This window comes from Erythrolamprus reginae, chromosome 2 (genome assembly GCF_031021105.1).
Source record: "Erythrolamprus reginae isolate rEryReg1 chromosome 2, rEryReg1.hap1, whole genome shotgun sequence".
In the NCBI taxonomy this organism is placed as follows: Eukaryota; Metazoa; Chordata; class Lepidosauria; order Squamata; family Dipsadidae; genus Erythrolamprus; species Erythrolamprus reginae.
The window spans coordinates 145122775-145145112 of NC_091951.1; the positions used below are offsets into that span (position 1 = coordinate 145122775).

At 39.7% G+C, this 22338-nt stretch overlaps 2 protein-coding genes across 9 annotated transcripts in view; both read right to left on the bottom strand.

Annotated features, from left to right (window-relative positions):
• The window catches only part of TBCD (tubulin folding cofactor D), a 204740-nt gene extending 200675 nt beyond the window's left edge, over window positions 1–4065 (bottom strand). For 2 of the 7 annotated variants that reach the window (XM_070739753.1, XM_070739747.1), the window contains exon 1: window positions 3985–4065. The gene's annotated coding sequence lies outside the window, so the exon portion shown is untranslated. Of the gene's footprint in view, window positions 1–1000; window positions 1045–2338; window positions 2389–3154; window positions 3173–3623; window positions 3645–3984 lie in introns of those variants that run through there. The other 5 variants (XM_070739750.1, XM_070739751.1, XM_070739752.1 and 2 more) reach the window with 5 other exon arrangements.
• Window positions 4066–7816: 3751 nt separating this feature from the next.
• On the bottom strand, window positions 7817–20204 carry FN3K (fructosamine 3 kinase). 2 transcript variants are annotated; one of them, XM_070735930.1, is made up of 6 exons: window positions 19995–20204; window positions 17342–17493; window positions 16843–16934; window positions 15736–15812; window positions 12641–12763; window positions 7817–9814 (listed from the first exon to the last, which is right to left on the bottom strand). In XM_070735930.1, exons 1-6 carry the CDS (start codon window positions 20133–20135, stop codon window positions 9476–9478), a joined length of 924 nt encoding a protein of 307 aa, XP_070592031.1. In that variant the 5' UTR covers window positions 20136–20204; the 3' UTR covers window positions 7817–9475. The 2 variants fall into 2 exon arrangements, with proteins under 2 accessions (XP_070592031.1, XP_070592032.1); XM_070735931.1 differs by lacking the exon at window positions 7817–9814 and adding an exon at window positions 12194–12383.
• Between the last annotated feature and the right edge of the window lie 2134 nt (window positions 20205–22338).

A 22338-nucleotide genomic window follows, 5' to 3' on the forward strand; every position in this document is an offset into this window, starting at 1 on the left:
AAAATATGATTTCAGCAACCGAGTTGTTAATGCATGGAGCTCACTACTGAAGTCTGTTGTTTCATCACCAAACCCCCAAAACTCTACCCTTAGATTATCCACTGTTGACCTCACCCAATTCCTTAGAGATCAGGGCATGCATAAGTACACCAGCATGCCTACCAGTCCTGTCCTAAGTTTCTCTCTTATTAGTACCAATATCATGTATATAAACAGTGTTACTTCTTTGTATACTACCAATACGTACTTGACAAAAATAAATAAATAAAAAATAAAATAATATATTTGCAAGAATTAAGAATGGATACTGACATAATTAAGATTAACTGAAATTCATACATAGTAAAGATAATTATAAATAGAATAGCTGGGGGAGATGGAATATATCCCCCAAAAGAGATGGAAATCAGATAAATTACAATGCGCCATCTATTAAATTAGTTAAATGTTTAATTACTGTAAATTTATTTAATAAAAGGAAAGATGAGTGAGATTGAAGCAATGGGCCATGGATATATTGTAACAGGATCACAAAGCTATTGATGCTGTTTATTTATTTGTTGCACTGTGGCATATGATCCTGATGGCTCTGCAATTTAAAAGCACAATAAGATACAACAAATGCAAATTGTATCTAAATACATCAACGTATTACAGTAATTTTAATTATGTCATTTATGTATTAAGAGATGGGTTATATTTTTGCAGGTGTGTGCGTGTAGCCTGAGTCCTATGGGATTGAGCAGCATATGTCAATTAATTAATTTTACAACAGTAACTCTGGGTGACTTACAAAATATAAAAACAATACAATAACTTAATATAAAATGTAAACCACAATCAAGCAGCTGTTGACAAATTTGAAATAAAAATCAAATTTTGTAGTTTATGTTGGGTAACCCAAGTGCTTTAACTTTCAATTCTCTATTTTTGAGAATATACTTCTTGATTAAAATTTTATTATTCTATGTATTTTTTTCCTGCATGGTAGTTGACTTACCAGTTTGTTTAGTGACTGTTCAAAGTTACAAGACTGAAAAAAGTGACTTATAACCATTTTTCACACTTATGACCATTGCGGCATTCCCATGGTCACATCATGATTTACATTTGGATGCTTGAAAACTGACTCACATTTATGACGGTTGCAGTATCCTGGGCTCATGTAATCAACTTTTGCAACTTTCTGAGAAGCAAAGTTGCTGGGGAAACCAGATTCACTTGACAACCATGTTACTAATGTAACACCTGCAGTGATCCGCTTAAGAAATGTGGCAAGAAAAGTCGTAAAATTTGGAAAAACTAACTTCAAATTCAAATTCAAACCTTTATTGTTAGAGTACAACATGTGTACAATGAGATTGACTGAGCCTCCCTTCGTACACCCCTGCCCCAACTTAATACAACTCATAGCAAAAGACAAAAAATCCCTGACCCAGTGAATCCTAACAAACACACAATCCTACTGCTCCATGTAAACTTATTGAATATTGTGCCAGCCTCACAGTCAAGTAGTATGTTGTTGTAAAGTTATTTTCCATTCAGAAGTCTGACAGCCCACCAATAAAAACTATTCTTCAGCTGGTTAGTGTGGCTGCCTATGCTGCTATATCTCCTCCCAATGACAAAAGAATAAAGAAGTGTTGACCAGGGTGAGTCAACCCTGAGGATTTTCTTCACTCTTCTAAGACAGCCAGGCCTAGCGATGTCATCTAGCGGAATCAGGGAACAGCCCACTATGTTTTGTGTTGTGCTCACCACCCTCTGTAATGACTTTCTATCCACAGCTGGCAAGCCAGCATACAACACTGTAATGCAATGAGTGAGGACGCTTTCTATTGTGGACTGATAAAAGGTCATCAGTTGTTGTTCCACTTTGTTTTTTCACAAGATCCTGAGGAAGTAGAGTCTCTTTCTGGCTACCTGGTTCTTGTTAATTTTCCAGGTGAATCTTCGCTGAAATAGATTCCCGGGAATTTAAAGGAAGAAGCTCTCTCAACACAGGCCCCCTCAATATAAAGTAGGGAAGGTTCCTCTCTTTTTTCCAGAAGTCTAACACCATCTTCTATGTCTTGCTGAAGTTCAGGTGCAGGTTGTTTTATTTATTTATTTTGTAAAACCTACGAGATAACAGGTGTAAGTATAAACATGTATATGAATGTAGGAAATGAGTACAAATAAATAGGGATGGTAGGCATGTTGGTGCGCGAGGTCTGCAGTAGACAGTTTAAGGTTGAAGCTATGGGGGTTTGATGAAATAACAACAGAGTCAGGTAGAGCATTCCAGCACTCTATTGTTGAAGTTGTATTTTCTGCAATCAAATTTTGAGCAGCTTACCTTGAATTTGTATCTATTGTGTGCTCGTGTGTTGTTGTGGTTGAAGCTGGAGTAGTCATTGACAGGTAGGACATTGTAGCAGTTAATTTTGTGTCCTACGCTTATGTCAGATCATAGGCTGCGTAGTTGTAGGTTGTCCAAGCCCAAAATTTCAAGCCTGGTAGCATAAGGTATTCTGTTGTGAGCAGAGGAGTGGAGTTTTCCAAGCACCGCGTGGATAATTTTTGAACCTCTCCCCTGTATGCTATTTCATCTCTGCCTGTAATAAGACCCAGTACGGTGGTATCATCTGCAAACTCAATGATCACAGTGGATGGGTCAGACGATTATACAATCATGTGTGTACAATGAATGCAGGTAGGAACTGAGCAAACAGCCCTGTGAGGACCCAGTGCTAAGTTTCAGGGAGGTGAATATGACAGAACCAGCCCTCACGGTTTGTGGCTGATCCCTCAGAAAGTCTTTAATCCAGATGCAAATATAAGAGGGAAAATCCAAGTCAGTCAGCTTTTCGATAAGGATGCTCAGCAGAATGTTATTGAAGGCCAAGCTATACACTATGAAATTTCTTAATAACTTTCTCAATTAGCAACATAAATTTTGTGTGGTCATAAATTGAGAATGCCCTGTATGCCAGATTTCCTAATTTGTCATATTAAATAAATCAATGAACAAATATTACACCAATAGACCTTAATTATAGTCTACACCTCTTCAGCCCCAAGCTACATTTTGTACTCGAGTTACTGAAGGCACAGGTGGGATATAAATCTAATAAATAAATCTTCCGAAAGTACACTGAACAAGAAATATTACCAAACTCATCTCATCTCTTTCTTTGGCACCTTGATTTTCCTTTCACAATCCATTCCACGTTTTATTTATAACAATTCATATTTAGGTTGCTGTCTTAGTTTGAATAGGGTCCAATCTAGTCAATACTTATTTGCAGCATAGTGATTTCTATGAGCCTAAGTGAGCGCCGATTCTTTCCTATGGATATTCTTTCCTGGCTTTTCCAGCATCACCCTTGAAAATCTGTCTTTAAAAAATCCTAGCTGTTTTGTTATCATTTGCTATATGGAATCCGTATAAAGCCTGAAGGATGCATCTTCCTTCATCCTCAATCTGCAGAAATCGGATGGCTCTGAAAAACCAAATTTGCTCTGCAAATAAAATATAGTCATAGGAAAAATCGAGAGCTACAGTGATTGCAGCTTTTAAATGCCACCCAATGAACCGAACCATCTTTCTTACATATCATGCCTATGTTTTGGGGCGTTACCATTTAACTGCGGAAGCACCAATATTTAACAGTAAAAATTGAAGCCCTCCTGACCGCTCTTAGAGCCGCTCCCCTGACTTTTCATTTCTCGCCACGCCTTGGCGAGATGCATTTCTTAAGACTTAAATGTACTGTATTTCCTAAGGGAAAAGGCTATGGAATAAAGATGGCTTTAGAGAGAAGCAGTGAATTCCCGCCTTGCATCCTTCTTCCCTGACCACATCTCTTCCTTTTCGGACAAAGTTTCGCGCCTCTAATTGACCCAATCTCCCTCCAGCCACGATCTCCATTCCTGCTGCGCTTAGAGGCCGGACGACCCGCTGTAACAGGGTCCTTCCCGCCCCGCCAAAGCTTTCATTACCTTAACAACCAACGAGCCTAGTTGTTAGCGCCTACCAAAGCCAGGCCTCCGCTCTACGGCTCCCCGCGAGGGCCAGAAAAGCTAGAAACGTCGGGATTCGGCCTTCAAGAGAGGGGAGGAGCCTAGCGAAGGGGAGGGGGCCGGAAAGAAAGGAGTTAGTAGGGTTGGCGATGAGCGAGGAGGATCTCGTCTCCTCTGCTGGAGGGTCTCGCGTTTCTGCTCGGGATTGGGATTTTTTTTCTCTTAATCCCAAAGTCGCAAAATTGCTGCTTGCCGCGCGTCAGGCTAGGCGCTATACCAACTTTTCTCATCAAGTGCATTTTGCAGAAAAAGTACGACAGACTCGGTGCCAATAAAGGTTTAAGGAATGGGGACGGTGTGTCTCAACCACCAGTAAGCAAATCCGAACCAGAATGGTGGAAAATAGTTCATCCCTTTCTTCCAAGGAGAGAATTCAGGATGATGCAATCATGGTTGTCTTTTTGTCTTTTAGAAAGGATGTTATATAGTTTTGTATTATTATTATTATTATTGTTGTTGTTGTTGTTGTTGTTATTATTATTATTATTAAATCTGCCCAGGAGGCGGGGCGGGAAGGGATCTAAAAATATTGGGGGGGGGGTGTTTCTCTTCTCACATACCCATGTTATGGTAAGAGTAAGACTACTTATGAATAGCATTAGCAATAGCATTTAGATTTATATACTGCTTCACATTGCTTTTACAGCCCCCTCTAAGCAATTTACAGAATCAGCATATTGCCCCCAACAATCTGGGTCCTCATTTTACCCCCTTCTGAAGGATGAGTCAACCTTGAGCCAGTAGTGAGATTTGCAGTGCTAAACTACAGCTCACAGTTAGCTAGCCTGCAGTACTACACTCTAACCACAGTGCCAGCCTGGCTTGGTTGGTCCTCACTCATAAATGAATTTATTGGTTGGTCCTCTCATTTATGTACAGAATAAAAACATACCCATTCAATTAAAGAATGAATAGTCTAACAATAATAGTCTTTTGATGTGGGTGGCCATTATAGATTTAATTAATAACAATAATGGAAAGTATAATTTAGTTCTAAAAGATCAAGCAGCCTATTCTATTATATTCTATGTTAGACTCATGGTACTGATTGAAATGAATTATTTGTAGCTCAGGATTGAATTACAGGTTTGAATGAAACATCTGCAAGAAAAACACCAAGAGCACCAAGGGCCCCACATAGAGTTATAGTATCTGTATTTGAACATTTGAATGTGAAGCATATACATTAATCAATCAATCAGAATGGAGCTGGAAGGGACCTTGGAGGTCTTCTAGTCCAGCTCCCTGCTCAAGCAGGAGATCTTACACCTGTGATGGTGAACCTTTTTTACCTCTGGCGCAAAAAGGGTGCACATGACCGCACCCATAATGCAGTGTCCTCCCTTCCTGTGCTGACCCCCCCCCCCCCCAAATGCATGTGCACAGGCCTCACTGAAGCTTCCAGTAGGCCCGCTGTGCTGTTTTTTGCTCTCCATGCGATTCAGGAAACCCTCCTGAAGTCTGGGGAGGATGAAAAATGGCCCAACAGGCCATTCAGAAGTTTGGAAACGAAGCAGAGCTGGAGCTGTCCTACTACTTACTTTCAGACAGTTGCAAGCAGGCCTTGTACGCTTGGGTCCGTTTCTTCTGCAGCCGGCAAGGCTTGCCTGAAGGCCTCTTCTGTAGCCGATAATAGAGCTCCAGATGTGGGAGGCCTGTCTGCAACTGTCCAAAGCTGAAGAAGCTCCTGAAGACCTCTGACAGAAAAGGAAGCGTGCAAATCAATAATAATTTTTAAAAAATTAAGCCTAAAACAAGATGGTGATGGTGATTCTGGCGCAGTGCCAGAATCACGGCTTCTGCACATGTGCAGAAGAATTTTGTTTAAAAATTCAAAAAAAAAGAAGGCACCCACAGACCAGCACTGACCGAACCAGATCCGTGACATCATTGTGACATCACCAGCGGGCAAACTGGTCCGAACCAGGAAGAACCCACCTGAGATACATATATGTAAACTAGTATAGAAAAGGCAGTGGGAAAATATGTCTGATAAATTCTTGGTTTCATTCTGACTATAAGGGCATCATCTCTAACAGAGGGTACAACAAAATAATCAGTGGTGGGATTTTTCTTTGATCTAACATGGACATATTTAAATAATGGTTTGCCAAGATTTCTTAAGATATAACACAACTTTGAAGATTTCGTTTTTATTTAACCCAGATATTTCTGTGGAATAGAAAGATAAGGAAATTGCTTTAAGTTCACATCATAGTGATTTTATCTGTGACAAATCACTTCCAAAATTTCCATTTTAGGACTATTAATCACTAGGAGCTTCACATTAAGGTTAACAGAGTTTGAGACATGTAAACATGATGTTTCAAGGGAAATTAAAAGGAAATTCTCTATGATTGCTTTTGATCCCAGAAAGGAAGACCCCAATGGAAGGGAGGTGCTGATTTCATCTAAAGTGTATCAGAGAGAAAGATGTTAAACTTCCCCTTCCTATTCATTGTCACCTAAACAAAAATCATAATCTCTTTTGATTAAAAACAACTATCTAATTATGATTTTAGCCTTGCCATTGATTTGGTCATAAAGGTTCAATCTAGGTTGATGTTGGAAACCTGTAATCTTATTATAGAAGAGGGAAGGGTCTTTTTTCTTTTTCATCCCCCCTTCAACCTTTACTATTACCATCCAAAGGATATGTATACAGTGTTCCCTCGATTTTCGCGGGTTCGAACTTCGCGGAAAGTCTATACCACGGTTTTTCAAAAATATTAATTAAAAAATACTTTGCGGGTTTTTTCCTTATACCACGGTTTTTCCCACCCGATGATGTCATATGTCATCGCCAAACTTTTGTCTGCCTTTAATAAATATATTTTTAATAAACTTTAATAAATAAACATGGTGAGTAATAATCTGATTGGTTGCTAAGGGAATGGAAAATTGCAATTTAGGGGTTTAAAGTGTTAAGGGAAGGCTTGTGATATTGTTCATAGTCAAAAATAGTGTATTTACTTCCGCATCTCTACTTCGCGGAAATTCAACTTTCGCGGGCGGTCTCGGAACACATCCCCCGCGAAAAGCGAGGGAACACTACCGATATTTTCAAGCAGGCATTAATCACACAACATATTTATCTCTGAGTGAGTTAAACTATATTGCCATTTCATTTTCATTTCATCTGACTCAAATTCTGCTCTACAATTCAAGCCTTCAAAATGCAGAACTATATTACTGATCAATACAAGGCAAAAACCATGTATTTGTAGCTACAACTTTTAAGAGAGAGAAAGCATTTTTTAATTTGTGCCTTGGAGAATAACAAGAGGACAAAATGTAGAGTTATAGACCCATCGAACCAGAGCAGTCACTGAGACCATCAAATCCTAATTTCCTATTCAATGACAGGGGGCAGAAGATTCTTTTCCCACTTTTTCTTCTTTAAATATTCCTATAGGTTTTATGGAGGTTATATTTAATCCTATTTACTAAGCTGTTAAAATGAAAACCATGAATATCTAACCTGTAGGCTCCAAATAAGATGAGGCAACCCTCCACCTTACTTACATTGCAATTAAGTTTGAACAAAGAAAAAGTATCCCAAATGTGGAGAAACTCCTATTTTAATTTCAAGCCATTAAGAACTGACATATCTGAATTTATAATTAGAAGAACTCTAGTTTCAAATTATGGAAATAGGGCTTTGCTTTCTTTTGATTTCATATTTTATTTACAACAACTCTTATTCAAATTGTGTATGTAATAACAAAATATTTTTATTAAAAACAGACAATTATAGATATGAAATATTTTATTTCAATAAATAGTTCATCTATGTTAGTACATAATTTTGAGTATTTTTTTATTTCTATTTCACCATATAGGCATATCTAATATACATTTCAAAGTTTGTTAATTATTTTCAACATCCTATTTTTAAAGGTACTTTACAGATGCTAGAAATTGTAAACTGCAAAAATCTATTGTTATGAAATAACAATGCAATTTATTTTCTAAAGAAAGGAGACCTTAGAGTAATTTTTCAAATGAAACACTGTATATAAGTGCAGCATAGCAGTCAAATGAATCCTGAAGTGGTATGGAAATCAGGGTCTAATATTCTGTATTTTTCAACATTTTAATGTAATTCTTATGTAGAGATAAAATGGAAAGCTATGACGTGTGAAACTTCATTATCCATTATTTCTTTTGGATCTCTATATTAACTGAGTAGTAAGAATTAATATTAAAATATTAAAAGAATTTTGTATGCTTGTGACTTTATTAAATTTATTGTATAAAATTTAGTATTTAAAATACAATAGTAAAAGCAAACATAAATGTAAATCAAATAAAAAGAACTAAAAAGGGGGAGCAGGACACTAAAAAAAGATAGAAGAAAGTAGGAAAAAAGTATATAAAAGATCAGTTCCAATCTTCTTTATAGCAGTTACAAAATATTTACCTTATATCCTCTTCCTTCAAGGTTATAGCATAATTTCTTTTTTTCCATATCTTCTCTTTCTAATCATCAACTCTATAAATCACTTCATTGTTTTCCAGTTATTAGCAAAAACTCCATAAAGGGTTTCCAGTCACTGAAAATTGTACTTATCTTCTCCCTGATCAAACAAGTAAGTTTTGCTATTTCTGCAAATTTATTGTCTTTGTTAACCACTCCTCTTTCATGGATATTTCAGAATCTTTCCATCTTTGTACTAAAATCACTGTGGTTACTATGCACAAAAATGATCACCCACAAGTCTTTTCCAGTTGACTATCCACAAGTCACTATTTTTGACATGTTGGCACAAGGTAATGAGGAATAAATTTTCTAAAAGGGAACAGCATAATTAGTACATATGCTGCATATTGTAGCCATTTCCAATCTAACATATTCCAGATATGTATAATATCTTGAATTCCAAGCCAGCATTTATATAATTCAAGGCAGAGACAGATGGCTCTATTAAAATGATATTTATCAGTCTTTAACCACCAGAAAAGTATATTGTCACAATATTGGTGAAAGGAAATGCCCACAGCCACCTCTTCAACTATTGTAATGAAAAATGCCATATATTTATGGGAAAAGCCTTGTTGGAAAAATAGAGAAAACATTATTTAAAAACTAAAACACCTGGAGACAACTTTAAAGCTGGCTTAGATGTAAGTGGAAAAAATGAAAGCAGTATTTTGAATATTTGTCAGAACTATTATTGGGGCAGGTTCATTTAAGGAAACATAAACTATTTTTTGAAATAATTAGCTGTGTATTATTTGATAATCATAGTGTGCAATTATTATAATCCCACTGCAAGATTTTGTGAGGAAGCAGATGTATACCACACCAATTTAACTGTGTCTTCTAGGTAACCATTCTGATGCATTACATTTGAAGCAACAGGCACCAAACAGGGAATCACTTAATAAGAATGATTGTGCATGACAATTATTTTAAAAGGCTTTGCATTACAGTAAGAGAAGGTCTCTGAAATTCTGTACCAAAATGGTTCCAGTGATTTATATAATTAAATAACTTATAAAGATCATTACGCTTCTCAAAACCTGGAGCCTTAGGGATTTTGCTGTGATATGCAGAGAAGAAAGAACTATTAAATCCACCAAACATCATAGCAATTGCAAGTTCAAATTCTGAATGGCCATAGAAACAAGATGGGTCAAAGACAAGTGGTCCATAGTCATCTTCAGCTACATTTCCTGACCACACGTCACCATGAACAAGTGCAGGAATTATTTCCAGGTCATGAAGTGGACAAGGCCATCGGAGCTGTGAGTTCCGCCACCTGTTTACTGGATCCGTGTCCCTCCTGGTTGGTTTCGGCCAGCAGGGAGGTGACACGGAGCTGGGCCCAGGAGATTACCAACGCTTCCTTGGGGAGGGGAGTTTTTCCATCACTCTATAAAGAAGCGCTTGTGCGCCCCCTCCTCAAGAAGCCCTCCCTGGACCCAGCCGTACTTAACAACTATCGTCCAGTCTCCAACCTTCCCTTTATGGGGAAGGTTGTCGAGAAGGTGGTGGCACTCCAGCTCCAGCGGTCCTTGGAAGAAGCCGATTATCTAGGTCCCCAGCAGTCGGGTTTCAGGGCCGGTTACAGCACGGAAACCGCTTTGGTCGCGTTGATGGATGATCTCTGGCGGGCCCGGGACAGGGGTTTATCCTCTGTCCTGGTGCTCCTTGACCTCTCAGCGGCTTTCGATACCATCGACCATGGTATCCTTCTGCACCGGCTGGAGGGGTTGGGAGTGGGAGGCACTGTCCTTCAGTGGTTCTCCTCCTACCTCTCTGGCCGGTCGCAGTCGGTGTTAGTGGGGGGCCAGAGGTCGACTCCTAGGTTTCTCCCTTGTGGGGTGCCTCAGGGGTCGGTCCTCTCCCCCCTGCTATTCAACATCTACATGAAACCGCTGGGCGAGATCATCCAAGGACATGGGGTGAGGTATCATCAATATGCGGATGATACCCAGCTTTACATCTCCACCCCATGCCCAGTCAACGAAGCGGTGGAAGTGATGTGCCGGTGCCTGGAGGCTGTTGGGGCCTGGATGGGTGTCAACAGACTCAAGCTCAACCCGGATAAGACGGAGTGGCTGTGGGTTCTGCCTCCCAAGGACAATCCCATCTGTCCGTCCATCACCCTGGGGGGGGAATTATTGACCCCCTCAGAGAGGGTCCGCAACTTGGGCGTCCTCCTCGATCCACAGCTCACATTAGAACAACATCTTTCAGCTGTGGCGAGGGGGGCGTTTGCCCAGGTTCGCCTGGTGCACCAGTTGCTGCCCTATCTGGACCGGGACTCATTGCTCACAGTCACTCATGCCCTCATCACCTCGAGGTTCGACTACTGTAATGCTCTCTACATGGGGCTACCTTTGAAAAGTGTTCGGAAACTTCAGATCGTGCAAAATGCAGCTGCGAGAGCAGTCATGGGCCTACCTAGGTATGCCCATGTTTCACCATCACTCCGCAGTCTGCATTGGTTGCCGATCAATTTCCGGTCACAATTCAAAGTGTTGGTTATGACCTTTAAAGCCCTTCATGGCATCGGACCAGAATATCTCCGAGACCGCCTCCTGCCGCACGAATCCCAGCGACCGATTAGGTCCCACAGAGTGGGCCTTCTCCGGGTCCCGTCAACTAAACAATGTCGGTTGGCGGGCCCCAGGGGAAGAGCCTTCTCTGTGGCGGCCCCGGCCCTCTGGAACCAACTCCCCCCGGAGATTAGAACTGCCCCTACTCTTCCTGCCTTCCGTAAACTCCTTAAAACCCACCTTTGCCGTCAGGCATGGGGGAACTGAAACATCTCCCCCTGGGCACGTTTACTTTATGCATGGTATGTCTGTGTGTGTGACTGTTAGCATATGGGGTTTTTTAAATATTTAAATATTTTACATCTGCTTGATTGCTTATGATTTGTTTTTTACATGTTGTGAGCCGCCCCGAGTCTTCGGAGAGGGGCGGCATACAAATCTAAGTAATAAATAAATAAATAATAATAATTAAACATTTCTGGAATCTTTGGCTGTAAAAAATATAATATATAAAAACACATAGCTTGAAAAGTGGCTAAAGAATTTTTTTGAAACTGAAGAAACTGCAAGGCAAATAGCAGAATATACATAGATTCTAAATGTTCTTTTTTTTATTTTTAACCCTAGTTTTACCAACAATATATTACACATTTTGTTACTTTTACTGGCAACATTGGGCTTCTCACTGATTTAGCCTAATAAGGTGAAACAGGTAGTGTGGGATTATTTTAACATTTAGGATTATGTTTGTAATTTCCTTTGAGTATCTTACTGGTTTCAGAATGGTTTTAGATCACAGGCTGTTGAGAAGCAGAGGGAGAGAAAGAGGCAGAGAGAGAATGAGCAAGAGAAAGAACAACTCCATTAAATCTGATATTTTAAAAAAATGCAAATAAAATCAAAGTTAGTACAGTTGTATGAAATGGAATTCCATATTATAAATGGAATTCCATATTACAAATGGAATTCCATATTATAAATGGAATTGGATCTTTAGGTAAAGAAAGCAGAGGTGGGAGAACTAAAAGGAAACTGTCACTGGGTTCAAACATCATAATTCAGTATTGTTACATTAAAATTAATTAGCTGACTAACAATATAATATTTCATTCCATCATGATTTACATTTCCCAAAGACTAAATTCAGCTATATGGAAAGTCAAAAATAAGCCACATAATGGCTTAGGGCAGTGTGGTCTCAAACATCACAAAGGTTTAGGGAAGACCATGTTTCGGCTTTCCTTCCAGTAAAGAAGTTTCAGTTCTGATTGATGTACACCCATTTCTTATATTTCATTTTTATGATGGGGCTGAAAGGAAATAAAAATTATATCCAAGTAATCCAAAAAGGATTGTATAGAAATCAAATTGTATCTAGAAAAAATATATTAAAGGGCAGCAGATAAATGAAACTATGAGATTTGGGGGGGAAATCTCATAGCTGTAATAAATGCTGGTAGAATGATTACAGAGTCAGAAATGCTCAATTGAATTTTAACTTCTGCAGAGGCAAGTACTCTAATATTTTCATTTTCTTTAATGTAACATTCTAATATTTTCTTCCTACCTTTAGCTGTTCCCATAACTCTCTTGCTTTTCTGTCTCCATAATCTCTTTCTATTAAATCCATTTGGGCTTGGAGGCGGTGTCGAATTAAAAATGTAGGCCAGTCATTCAGCCACTCATTGACCTGCAAAATAAAACCAGTGGAAAAATGATGCTATGAACTTATCAACTGCAGTATAAGATCACCTTCTTCTTTGAACACTTGATTTTTGTGGCAGTTGCAAAATTCCAGCCACAATGTCCCTTAGCAAAACATGAATACAAAAACACTATATTTTCCTGTGTGCTGCTAAGGAAAGTCCAAGCATGGGTTAAGTTAAGTTAAGTTCCTGCCCAGGGGACTGAATTAATTAATTAAACACACCTTCTCTGCTCCACTAGCTGTGATGAGCCAGTTTTCAAACTCAATCAGTGCAAGAGGAACATGTCTTTCTGAGCTCAGCTACCTTACAACATGACTGAAGTTTCACGCTTGGACTCTTCTGGATTTTAAAAAGACTGATTATTGTTGCTGGCAACTGTGCAGGTTAGCCAGTATACTGGTGAGAACTTCTACCACTTATCAGCTTCATCACTTCAGCTCTGTTCAGCTCTGTTGCTGGTGGTGGCCATTTTTAATTGCAACAGCGGCCATTTCTCCCCTGCAGCAATCTGCCTGTTGTCAGGCAGGTTTTCATCATTTTGTTTGGCCCTTCTAGCAGATTTGGTTCTTTTTAATGCTGATAGCCATTTTGGGAGGCAATTTTACCCATATAGCTGCCAATCCCCATTTTGGGGCATTTTTCAGCTTGCAGAACTGCTGATCACCATGATTGCAATAACTGCTCTTTTCTAGCCTTTGTTCCTGTGCTTGCTCGTTCCAGTCACTTACCACTGTTCCTGGTTAGTGCTTTGGGTGACTGTTGTTCTCAAGGATCTGAGGGACAGGGTTGATCAGCTCCTTGCCCATAGGAGTCTATGCCTCAAGGCACTATTCCTCTCCGCCCTAGAGGTGTAATCTTAACCTACCTGAGTGGCTCATATTAAACTTCCTTGCCATTCATCATGTCTGGAAAATCTGCCCACGGACAGGAGGCCTCCTCTCCATCTCGCCCCAAGAAAGCCACAGACTAGAGCCAGACTTCTTCTAAAGGTAGGGCTGCAAAGGAAAAGGCCTTAAAGACCACTGAGAAGCAGGTACCTGCAGCAACATTCAAAGATGCTGAGACGAGGTTGAGGGCCTTAGAAAAAGTTTGCCAAGGCCCAGAAGCAAGCAGAGAGTTCCCAGTCACCGCAACAGCTGCCTCCACTATTACTACAATCTCCGAAGACTGCCTTCTTTTCCACAAGTGGCTACTCAGACTCTCTTTGCATCTTAGCCTGTGGATATAGTAACGGCATCTGAAAGGAGTTGGTCACCGGATAGGCCCCTGGCCTCCCACGGCATGGTGCAAGGGGATCCCCCAATTGACTGGGGAACTGGGCAGCTTGGCCCAGGAGCCAATACCTTAGGTTCACCCCTACTGTGGCGGGGCTCCGTCCTACGGAGAATAGCTGGCCAAGCTTCCCAGTGGGTATGCAGGATATGATTGCCAATGCCTACTTCCAAAAGATTGTTGTCAACATTCAACAGAGGCTGCCTTGCCAGAACAATCCAGTTCAATTCCAGGAAGTTTGGTCCAAATTTTGTGCCCAGTCTCATTGGGACCTGCTGTCCACATTGATTCCACAAATTTCAGATTTATAGGTAGGGTTTAAAAATGGATTGATACCCAACATGTTCCACCGACAGATTGTGGCTTTGTTGATGGTTCTTCGACTTGATAATCTTCAGTCTCTATACAACCACCCTACAGTACTGAGAACAGAAACCTACTGAATTTCTAGGAGAAGCCACTAATTTGAGACCCCAGGTTGTCCATCGATATCCTTCCTGGGATCTCTTTCTCTCTGTCCCTTTGAGCCATTGAGGATGGTTTTGTTCCAGTACCTGACATTTAAGACAACCTTTTTGGTCACCTCGGACAGGAGGGTTTCTGAGTTGGCCGCTCTCTCAGTGCGCCACGACCTCTGCCATTTTAATCTGGACAGGATCAACTTCTGTCTAGATCACTCCTTTCTGCCTAAGATGAACTGGTTCCATTGAGCCCAGGAGGTGATCCTTTCAGACTTTTGCCCCAACTTTAAATATCCATTGGAACATCACTGGCATATGTTGGATGTCTGGAGGGCTCTGCGATTCTGTCTAGAAGGTGGTTTGCTTCTGAAAAACCAAAAGCATTGTTTGTAGCATTTCAGCTGGCCTCCATGTGTCGCTAGGTCATGCCCCAAACTGTCAGCCAATGGCTGAAGGCCTCCATTGCCCGAGCCTACAAGGGCTGGTCCAGACCGACCCCTAGTAGGATAACTATGCATTCCACCTGTAGCACCACTTTGGCAGTCTGGGCCATGCAGGCATCTATTAAAGACATTTGTCAAACGGCCATATGGACAACTCCTTCACTGTTTGTCAAGCATTACAAACTGGATGTGTTTGCCTTGGCTGAGGCTGCATTCAACAGGTGGGTTCTTCAGAGGATCTGCTCGACATCTGCTCCCTTGGACCAGCCTTCTGCTGCCCACGAGACTTAAGCTTGGGTATAGCCCATGCTTGGACTCTCTTTAGCAGTGCACGGAAGAAGTGACGTTGGCTTATCTTTTACCTGAACGGTTTTCTCTGTGCATTGCGGGGAGAGTCCACACCCTCCCTTTCTGGATTACATTGTCCTGACTTGGATGGATATACACATCTTTGTTTGAAAACTGACTCATTACAGCTGGTGGAGCAGAGTGGATGTGTTTAATTAATTAAGCCTTGGACTCTCCCCACAGTGCACAGTGAATACTAATTTCACTTCTGTTTACAAAAAACATTGTATGGCCAGTTAAGATGCTAGAAATAATGTTGGGCTTTCACAAAACAAAATATTTAAGAAAAGCCTAACTCCCTTTCTTCCTTTACACCACCAGGCATAAAAATATCTAAATAATTTAAATTCAGTAGTCTAGAAGGAGACAATAGCTTTGCAATTAACACTTTTAATATCTTACGTCATATAGTTTGTTCAAAGAACGTACCTGAGTTATATTGCCATAGCAGGTGGCCTCATGAAATCCAAATTTATCCACATAATTAGGTTCTGCCTGGCCTACTCCTAGCAAAATAAACTCACAAAAGTAAGACTGCAAACAGGAAAATAAAATCACTTATTTTCTCTACTCATTGAACAACTTTTAAATTAATTCTACTGAGTTCTATATCAAGAAATAGTTTTCATAATGCAGCCATAAATGGAATACAGATATCCTCGCTTTCAAACACTTGTTCAGCAACTGTTCCAAAGTTTCAACAGCACTAAAAATGGAGATTATGACCAGTCCTCTACATTGCAGCCTTCATGGTGTCCCTGTAATCATGAGATCAGAATTTGGGCACTTGGAAACTGGTACACATTTATGAAAGTTGCAACATCGGGTAGTAATGTGACCATCATCCAGTTGTGATTTCAAACTTCTAACAAGAAAATCAGTAGGAAAGCTGACCCGAAGTTACAAATCAATATAATGTGACATTGTACTTAACCCACAGTGATTTGTTTCATGACCATGCAGAAACTGATGTCATAAGGCAGCTGCAGTCATGTGAGGTTTCACTTATGACCACATCACGTAACAACAGAATTGCCAGTCCCAACTGTAGATGGTAAATGAGAACTTGATGCTCTCTGAGCTTGGTTCTTTTCTTGCAGACATATCATTATTCCACCTAGGAAGTATCAATTCTAGGGCTAGCAACTAGCACTGATGATTTATCTAGTTTGGATAATGAAGCATCTATAAGAAAGCAACCTAGGACAGAGAGTACCATCAACTCTAATTACATCAGCTTCCATCTAAAGTTAAAATTCACAGTGCTTAAAATGTTACTTCTCCAGGCTGCCACTTGCCTGTAATTTGGCAGTTCGAATCTCATCAGGCTCAAGGTTGACTCAGCCTTCCATCCTTCAAGGGTGAGTAAAATGAAGACCCAGATTGTTGGGAACAATATGCTGACTCTATAAACCTCTTAGAGAGGCTGTAAAGCCCTGTGAAGCAGTATATAAATTTAAATGCTATTGCTAAGTGCTAAAGTTGTGCTCAAAATCTGTTAATTATAAATAACTGTTCATAACAACCATACTGTACCAATTGTTTGCTCTTTTTTCCTTAGCTTTTTTCCAATTTCTTTATTGTAAAGGTGAAGATCTGCCATTTGTTCTCCAAGTTTTGCTGAGTATCTGGAAAGAAAAGAAAAACTCCAATGTTATTTGAAATCAGCCTGAACAGAGATTTTATACATATGAATGCACAACCATATATAACTTAAATATTAACAACTTATTAGCCTATGGTTTCCCTATCAACAGTTTATTAATCATCAGCAATTAGTGCAAGCTTACTGCTATTACAAAATTTCTGACCTTAGAGTTTTGTCTCTTGACAGGGTTTTCAGGACACTTAGTTTTCTACCATCCCTTTTTCCAAGTAAAATGTGAAAATCCTGATCTCTGAAATTATTTTGTTCCCAGTGAGACACTGCTTCCTGGTAGTAACATGCAGGCAGTTTCAGAACTGCCATTGTAAAAGAAAAAGAGGGAGATGTTAATTGGGGAAGCAACATACTAAAATGAAGACTTTAACATACTTGTTGAGACTCCTCATTTTTATGTACTCCATAGCAAATGCAGCTCCACCTCCAGGAAGATCCATCACTTTAATTGGCTGAGGAACCCGTACTGTGTTGGTTTTCTGAATTTCTTTTAAACTTGCCATTTCACCTTCAAACATCATCCTAGCCTGGTCAGAAATACAGTATTATAATTTAATGAAAATTTGGTTGCATGTTTGGTTTTCGCAGGACAGAAATAGAGTCGTTATTCTGATTTGTTTTTGAAGAATTCAGTCAATTCATATGGATATGAACCTTTTGTATCCACAAAACATAACAAAAATATACACAAAATATCCAGGGGCAGGTGAAAAAAAATGGTAGACAGCTGTAACCCATTTTTTTTAATTGGAAGTGTCTCACAAAAGGAAGTCAGGGCACTAAATTACATGTTTAGAAAACATTAATGACCTGGGATCCATTGTCCCCCCCCCCTTAATAATATAGGCTTGTGATATTTCCTCTGCCCTCACAACTCTCCTCCTCCTCAACTAACTGAACCTTGAAGCAAAGGGAACTGCACCTCTGTCTCAGTGAGGAAGAAAATGGGTTTCTGGGTTGTCCCCAAAAGTCCCTTCCTTCCAATGAGGAAGAGAGTTCAGCTATCAATCATGAATGCCCAAACCTCACAAGTAGCCCTATTCTTGCAGACATCCAAGTCATTCCTTCGTTCTCAGCCTCAGGTCCAAAGCATAGTTCCCTCTAAGCTGAGCAGTGAGCAATCGTTCACTTAAAAATCATCCTCAACTCAGAGTTTTCCAAACCTGCCCAGAAGCCGAGAGGGAAAGAGTGAGATGGAAGGAGAGAGAGAGGAAGAGAGAGAAACAGATAGAAAAAAGAGAGGAAGGAAAAGAGAAAGAAAAAGAATGGGAGTAAGGAAGAGAGAAAGAAAATCAAAATCTAGTTTGAAACTAGCTCAACTATTTAAGTGGCATTTTGATATTGATAGAGTTGTCCTATTATGAGCTCACTGTTATAGACACACAGTACAGTATTTTATTTTGAAATTCTCTGAGGCAAAACAGGGTGGGTTTTTTATTTGTTTGTTTGTTTGTTTATTTATTTATTATTTCTGTGCTGCCCAGTCTCGAAGGGACTGCTGCTCAGACACTATACTTTTCCGCCCACCCACCCCAAAAAAATAGAGGGAACACTGGTCCAAAGCAGCCAGTGACCACTTACAATCACTTTGCTACCAGCCAGTTAGATACAGGGGTTAAGGAAGATAGAGGGTAGGAAAGAGATCCATCTTCCCTTGCACCGTGCAGCCACTGGTTTCTGGGAAATGCAGAAGGCAAATGCAATTGGATAGTGTAACAACTTTGTTACATTAAGTGGTCACAACTTTGCAAAATTTCAATCCTATGGGAATCATAGGTCCCAGATGTTGGATGAATTCTGTAAATTAGCTCATCTGAGGTACATTGATTGAAAGAATGTTGCTCTGTGTTGCAATGTTTAGCCAAATTGAGAATTACAAACTCAAACAGACATAAAATGGTAGAATATACCAGTCGTCCAAGAGGGGCGGCATATAAATCCAATTAATAAAATAAATAAATATAGATGGGATGAGAAGCAATCCTGAATTTGTTCTTTCATAAAAGTGATTTGTGACTCTCTGAAAATACTGACAGCACACTCCTCCTATGCACATCAACTCAAGGTTTTTTTTATCTGCAATAAGTTAATGGAATAATTATCAACTCATCTTAATAAAACAGTGGAAAACTTTTTAGCAGATGAATAAATTTGGATATACTGGTTATCAACTAAAATGTCCTTTGGAATGAGAACATATGTTGACATGCAAAGGTATTTATTATTCAGATGTATTTATTATCCGGATTTGTATGGTGCCCAACTCCTGAGGGACTCTGGGCGGCTAAATATATACTGTACATATTCAACCCACTGGGACTCTCTGACTTAAAAGGAATACAATCACCATTAAATGTGTAAAATCAGGATTATTTTTTTTTTTAAAAATCCAAATGCTAATGATAACATTTAAAAGATAAAATGCATTTTTTAGATTTGCTTCATATAAAAAAATAATGGGCATTTTTTAAATTGATGGATTTTATTGTAATTTCTTTTTATTGTTCTGAGCTGCCCAGGACCATTAGGTGAGACAGCATACAATCTTATTATTGTTTATGTAAATTCCCAGTACTGAAAGTGCTTTGCTAGGAGACAGGTTTCCATCACCATTTTTAAAAAATGTGCAGGTGGCAAAAATTAATCAAATGTTTGCTTTAACTTTGGTTTAATCGCATTAATTGGCCAGCGAGACTCAGTGGGAGATTCCATGAGGATTAGAGCAGAAGAGCTAATTAGATAATAAGTGCAAATTTTCAGGACGATTACAGTTTATTTCACCCCCCACCCCCCAAACAGATGCTCATCAACCTGGGCAGAAATTTGAAACGCCCCTTAAACAGAATTCGCTTCGCCCATTTTGTGCGCCCTTAAATTGCAAGCGGTAAAAACGACAGGGAGCAACACAAACAGCTGTGTCTGTCACAAGGTGTCTATCGCTGCCGCTACCAGCGGATTTGCCCTCCCAGTCTTCCCACGCTGCAGTATTATAAATTGCTAACAAAACTGTCACCGCAGTATCGTTAACCTGGGGCTTGTTGTTGCTTTTAACAAACACTCGTCCTCCGTCGGTCTCATAGGCTTGCCCTTGGCATATGTACCCTCCGCTTGAGCCACCCAAGAGCTTCAAAACGGTGGTTTTCAGTTCAGATTTCAGCAGGTTTTCCATGGTTGGGAAATGCCGCCTATCGGTTTTTAGGATTCTTGCCTTCGCTCACCAGCTATTACGCCTCTTCTATCTCTTTGCGGCCAAACGTAAACTGAAAGGCAAGAAATGACCTAAACTTTGTGGGGCAGGCGCGGAGGACGGAGAGGGAGGATTGGAGGGAGGGGGGGATCGGTTAGTGGGCGCCACAGGACTGACGAACGCTGTGCAAGATAGGGTAGTTCTCGTCCATAGAAAAACAGAACGATCGTAGACTTAAAATCCAAGTGATGATGTTTGGGTTTTTTTTAATGGCGTTCTTGCAATAAAGTGGGTTCTTAATGCCGCTAACAAGGAGTCGGAGCGCCTCTGGAACTAGAATTTTCAAGCCGAGAGCGTTTGATCATTCTAGTTCGCCAGTGTTACGTTTTTGGTGCTTTTTTTTCCTTGCTCCCTCCCCCTTTTTAGTTGAAACTGGATTACACGTTAACAGCCAGCTAGCTGCTAAGATTTAAAATAATTTTATTGTCACTTTGAATGTAGGCTAATTAGCATACATTAACATGAAATTTGGTTGACCAACAGCTCTCAAAGATGTCACCTCCTCCAATATACACTACATAAACATGACAAAATAGATAAATAAATTCAAAATTATGCCAGCATTTCCAGTACTCATATTGTGCGAGGCAAAGAGACAACACAGTCTAGGTCAGATGTATACATGTGCTAGGTGGAAGCTCACTTCAATTTAAAGTACATCAAAGGTTTTACAAAATAGAGGGTTGGTTGCAAGGTAGACTAGGATGTGAACCTCTGTCTCTGAAATTTCCTGCATCTAGAATTCATAAAAGTTGAATTTGGTTTTATTGACTATCAAGTTAAAATATTTCCCTTTTTAATATCAGATATATTGTAGTTTATAGAATTGCCATTGCACAAGGGGAAAGCAATCAGAAGCCCCAAAATTGGGCCTATGTAGTTCTATGTGGTTCTAGAGTTACGTTTGAAATAAGATTGCCCATTAATAATAGACTTAACTATCAGTATACTGCAGCTGCCAAAAAAGCCAAACAAACAGAGGGATGGAATCAAGATCGCACAAAGTGTTAGTATTACTTTATAATGGCTTGATAAGATCACACTTGTTCACCCTGATATTAAAACAAGATGTCAAAATTTTAGAGTGCAGAGAAGAGCAACAAAGATGATTAGGGGGCTGGAGGCTAAAACATAGGAAGAATAGTTGCAGGAATTGGGTATGTCTAGTTAAATGAAAATAAGGACTTGGGATGACATGTATAACTGAGGTGTTCCAATATTTGAGGGACTGCCACAGGGAGGAGAGAACCAATCTATTCTCTAAAGTAGAAGGAATTAAAGGGAGGGGGGGGAGAAGGAAAGGAAAGAGAATGGGGAAATGTTTATTTTAATCTCCAAGCCAGGAGGCAGTGTTCTGATTGGGATGGCACAGGAAAGCAATAGCATTACACTGTATTCTGTACTGCATCATTTCCACCTTCATTTTCCAAATTTGGAACTAGTTTGGAATGGAAAACTGAAGCCCCAGAATTGTCCATCTGGAGATTACATCAATGGATATATTGTCTTTGAGTGTTGCAGCTGACTTGCTTTCATTTGAAAAGCCATTTGATTGCACAATGTGTGTGTGTCTATCTCCTTTGCAACCTCTTTTATTTAGAATCTGCCTGCCCTTAACTGCATACAGTAACTACTTTTTAGTTTCTGTTCCTGACAGTAGAACGTTCCAGAATAATAGAAGAATGTGATGGAATGTAAAAAGAGAGAGTTAAGCATAAGAAAGAAATATCTCTATAGTGTAGTTGGAGAATATCTAAAATATTTGCATACTAAAAGCTCACTGGAACAGAAATCCTGAATAAAAAAGAGTTTCTAAAAAGGGGAGGGAGATATCCTTAATACCGACTGATCCAACAGCCAGTTAGAGTGTGCTTATATATTACACTAAAGCATAGTTGTTATGCTGTCCCAAATATCTTGTGTTAACTTGCAAGTGTCACTCTGAACTTTTTAATATATGGCTAGCATATTGCCCTATGAGAAGAACTATCCATTTGGTTCAGTTCCAACATGGGAGAAAGACACTGGAAACAGAGAGGCTGATTGGAAAGATGGTTTAATGATGAAGCAGAACCACATGGGTTTGTGGTTATGGGCAGCTGACCAAATGCAGTTGAGAGTGGGT

Coding starts and splice junctions, on each gene's coding strand:
- FN3K (XM_070735930.1), bottom strand. CDS start 20,135: ATGGAAAACCTGCTGAAATCTGAACTGAAAACCACCGTTTTGAAGCTC. Junction 12,764..15,735: donor GCTATGGCAATATAACTCAG/GTACGTTCTTTG, acceptor TTTATTTTGCAG/GTCAATGAGTGGCTGAATGA. Junction 9,815..12,640: donor AGTTATGGGAACAGCTAAAG/GTAGGAAGAAAA, acceptor CGGAACTCACAG/CTCCGATGGCCTTGTCCACT.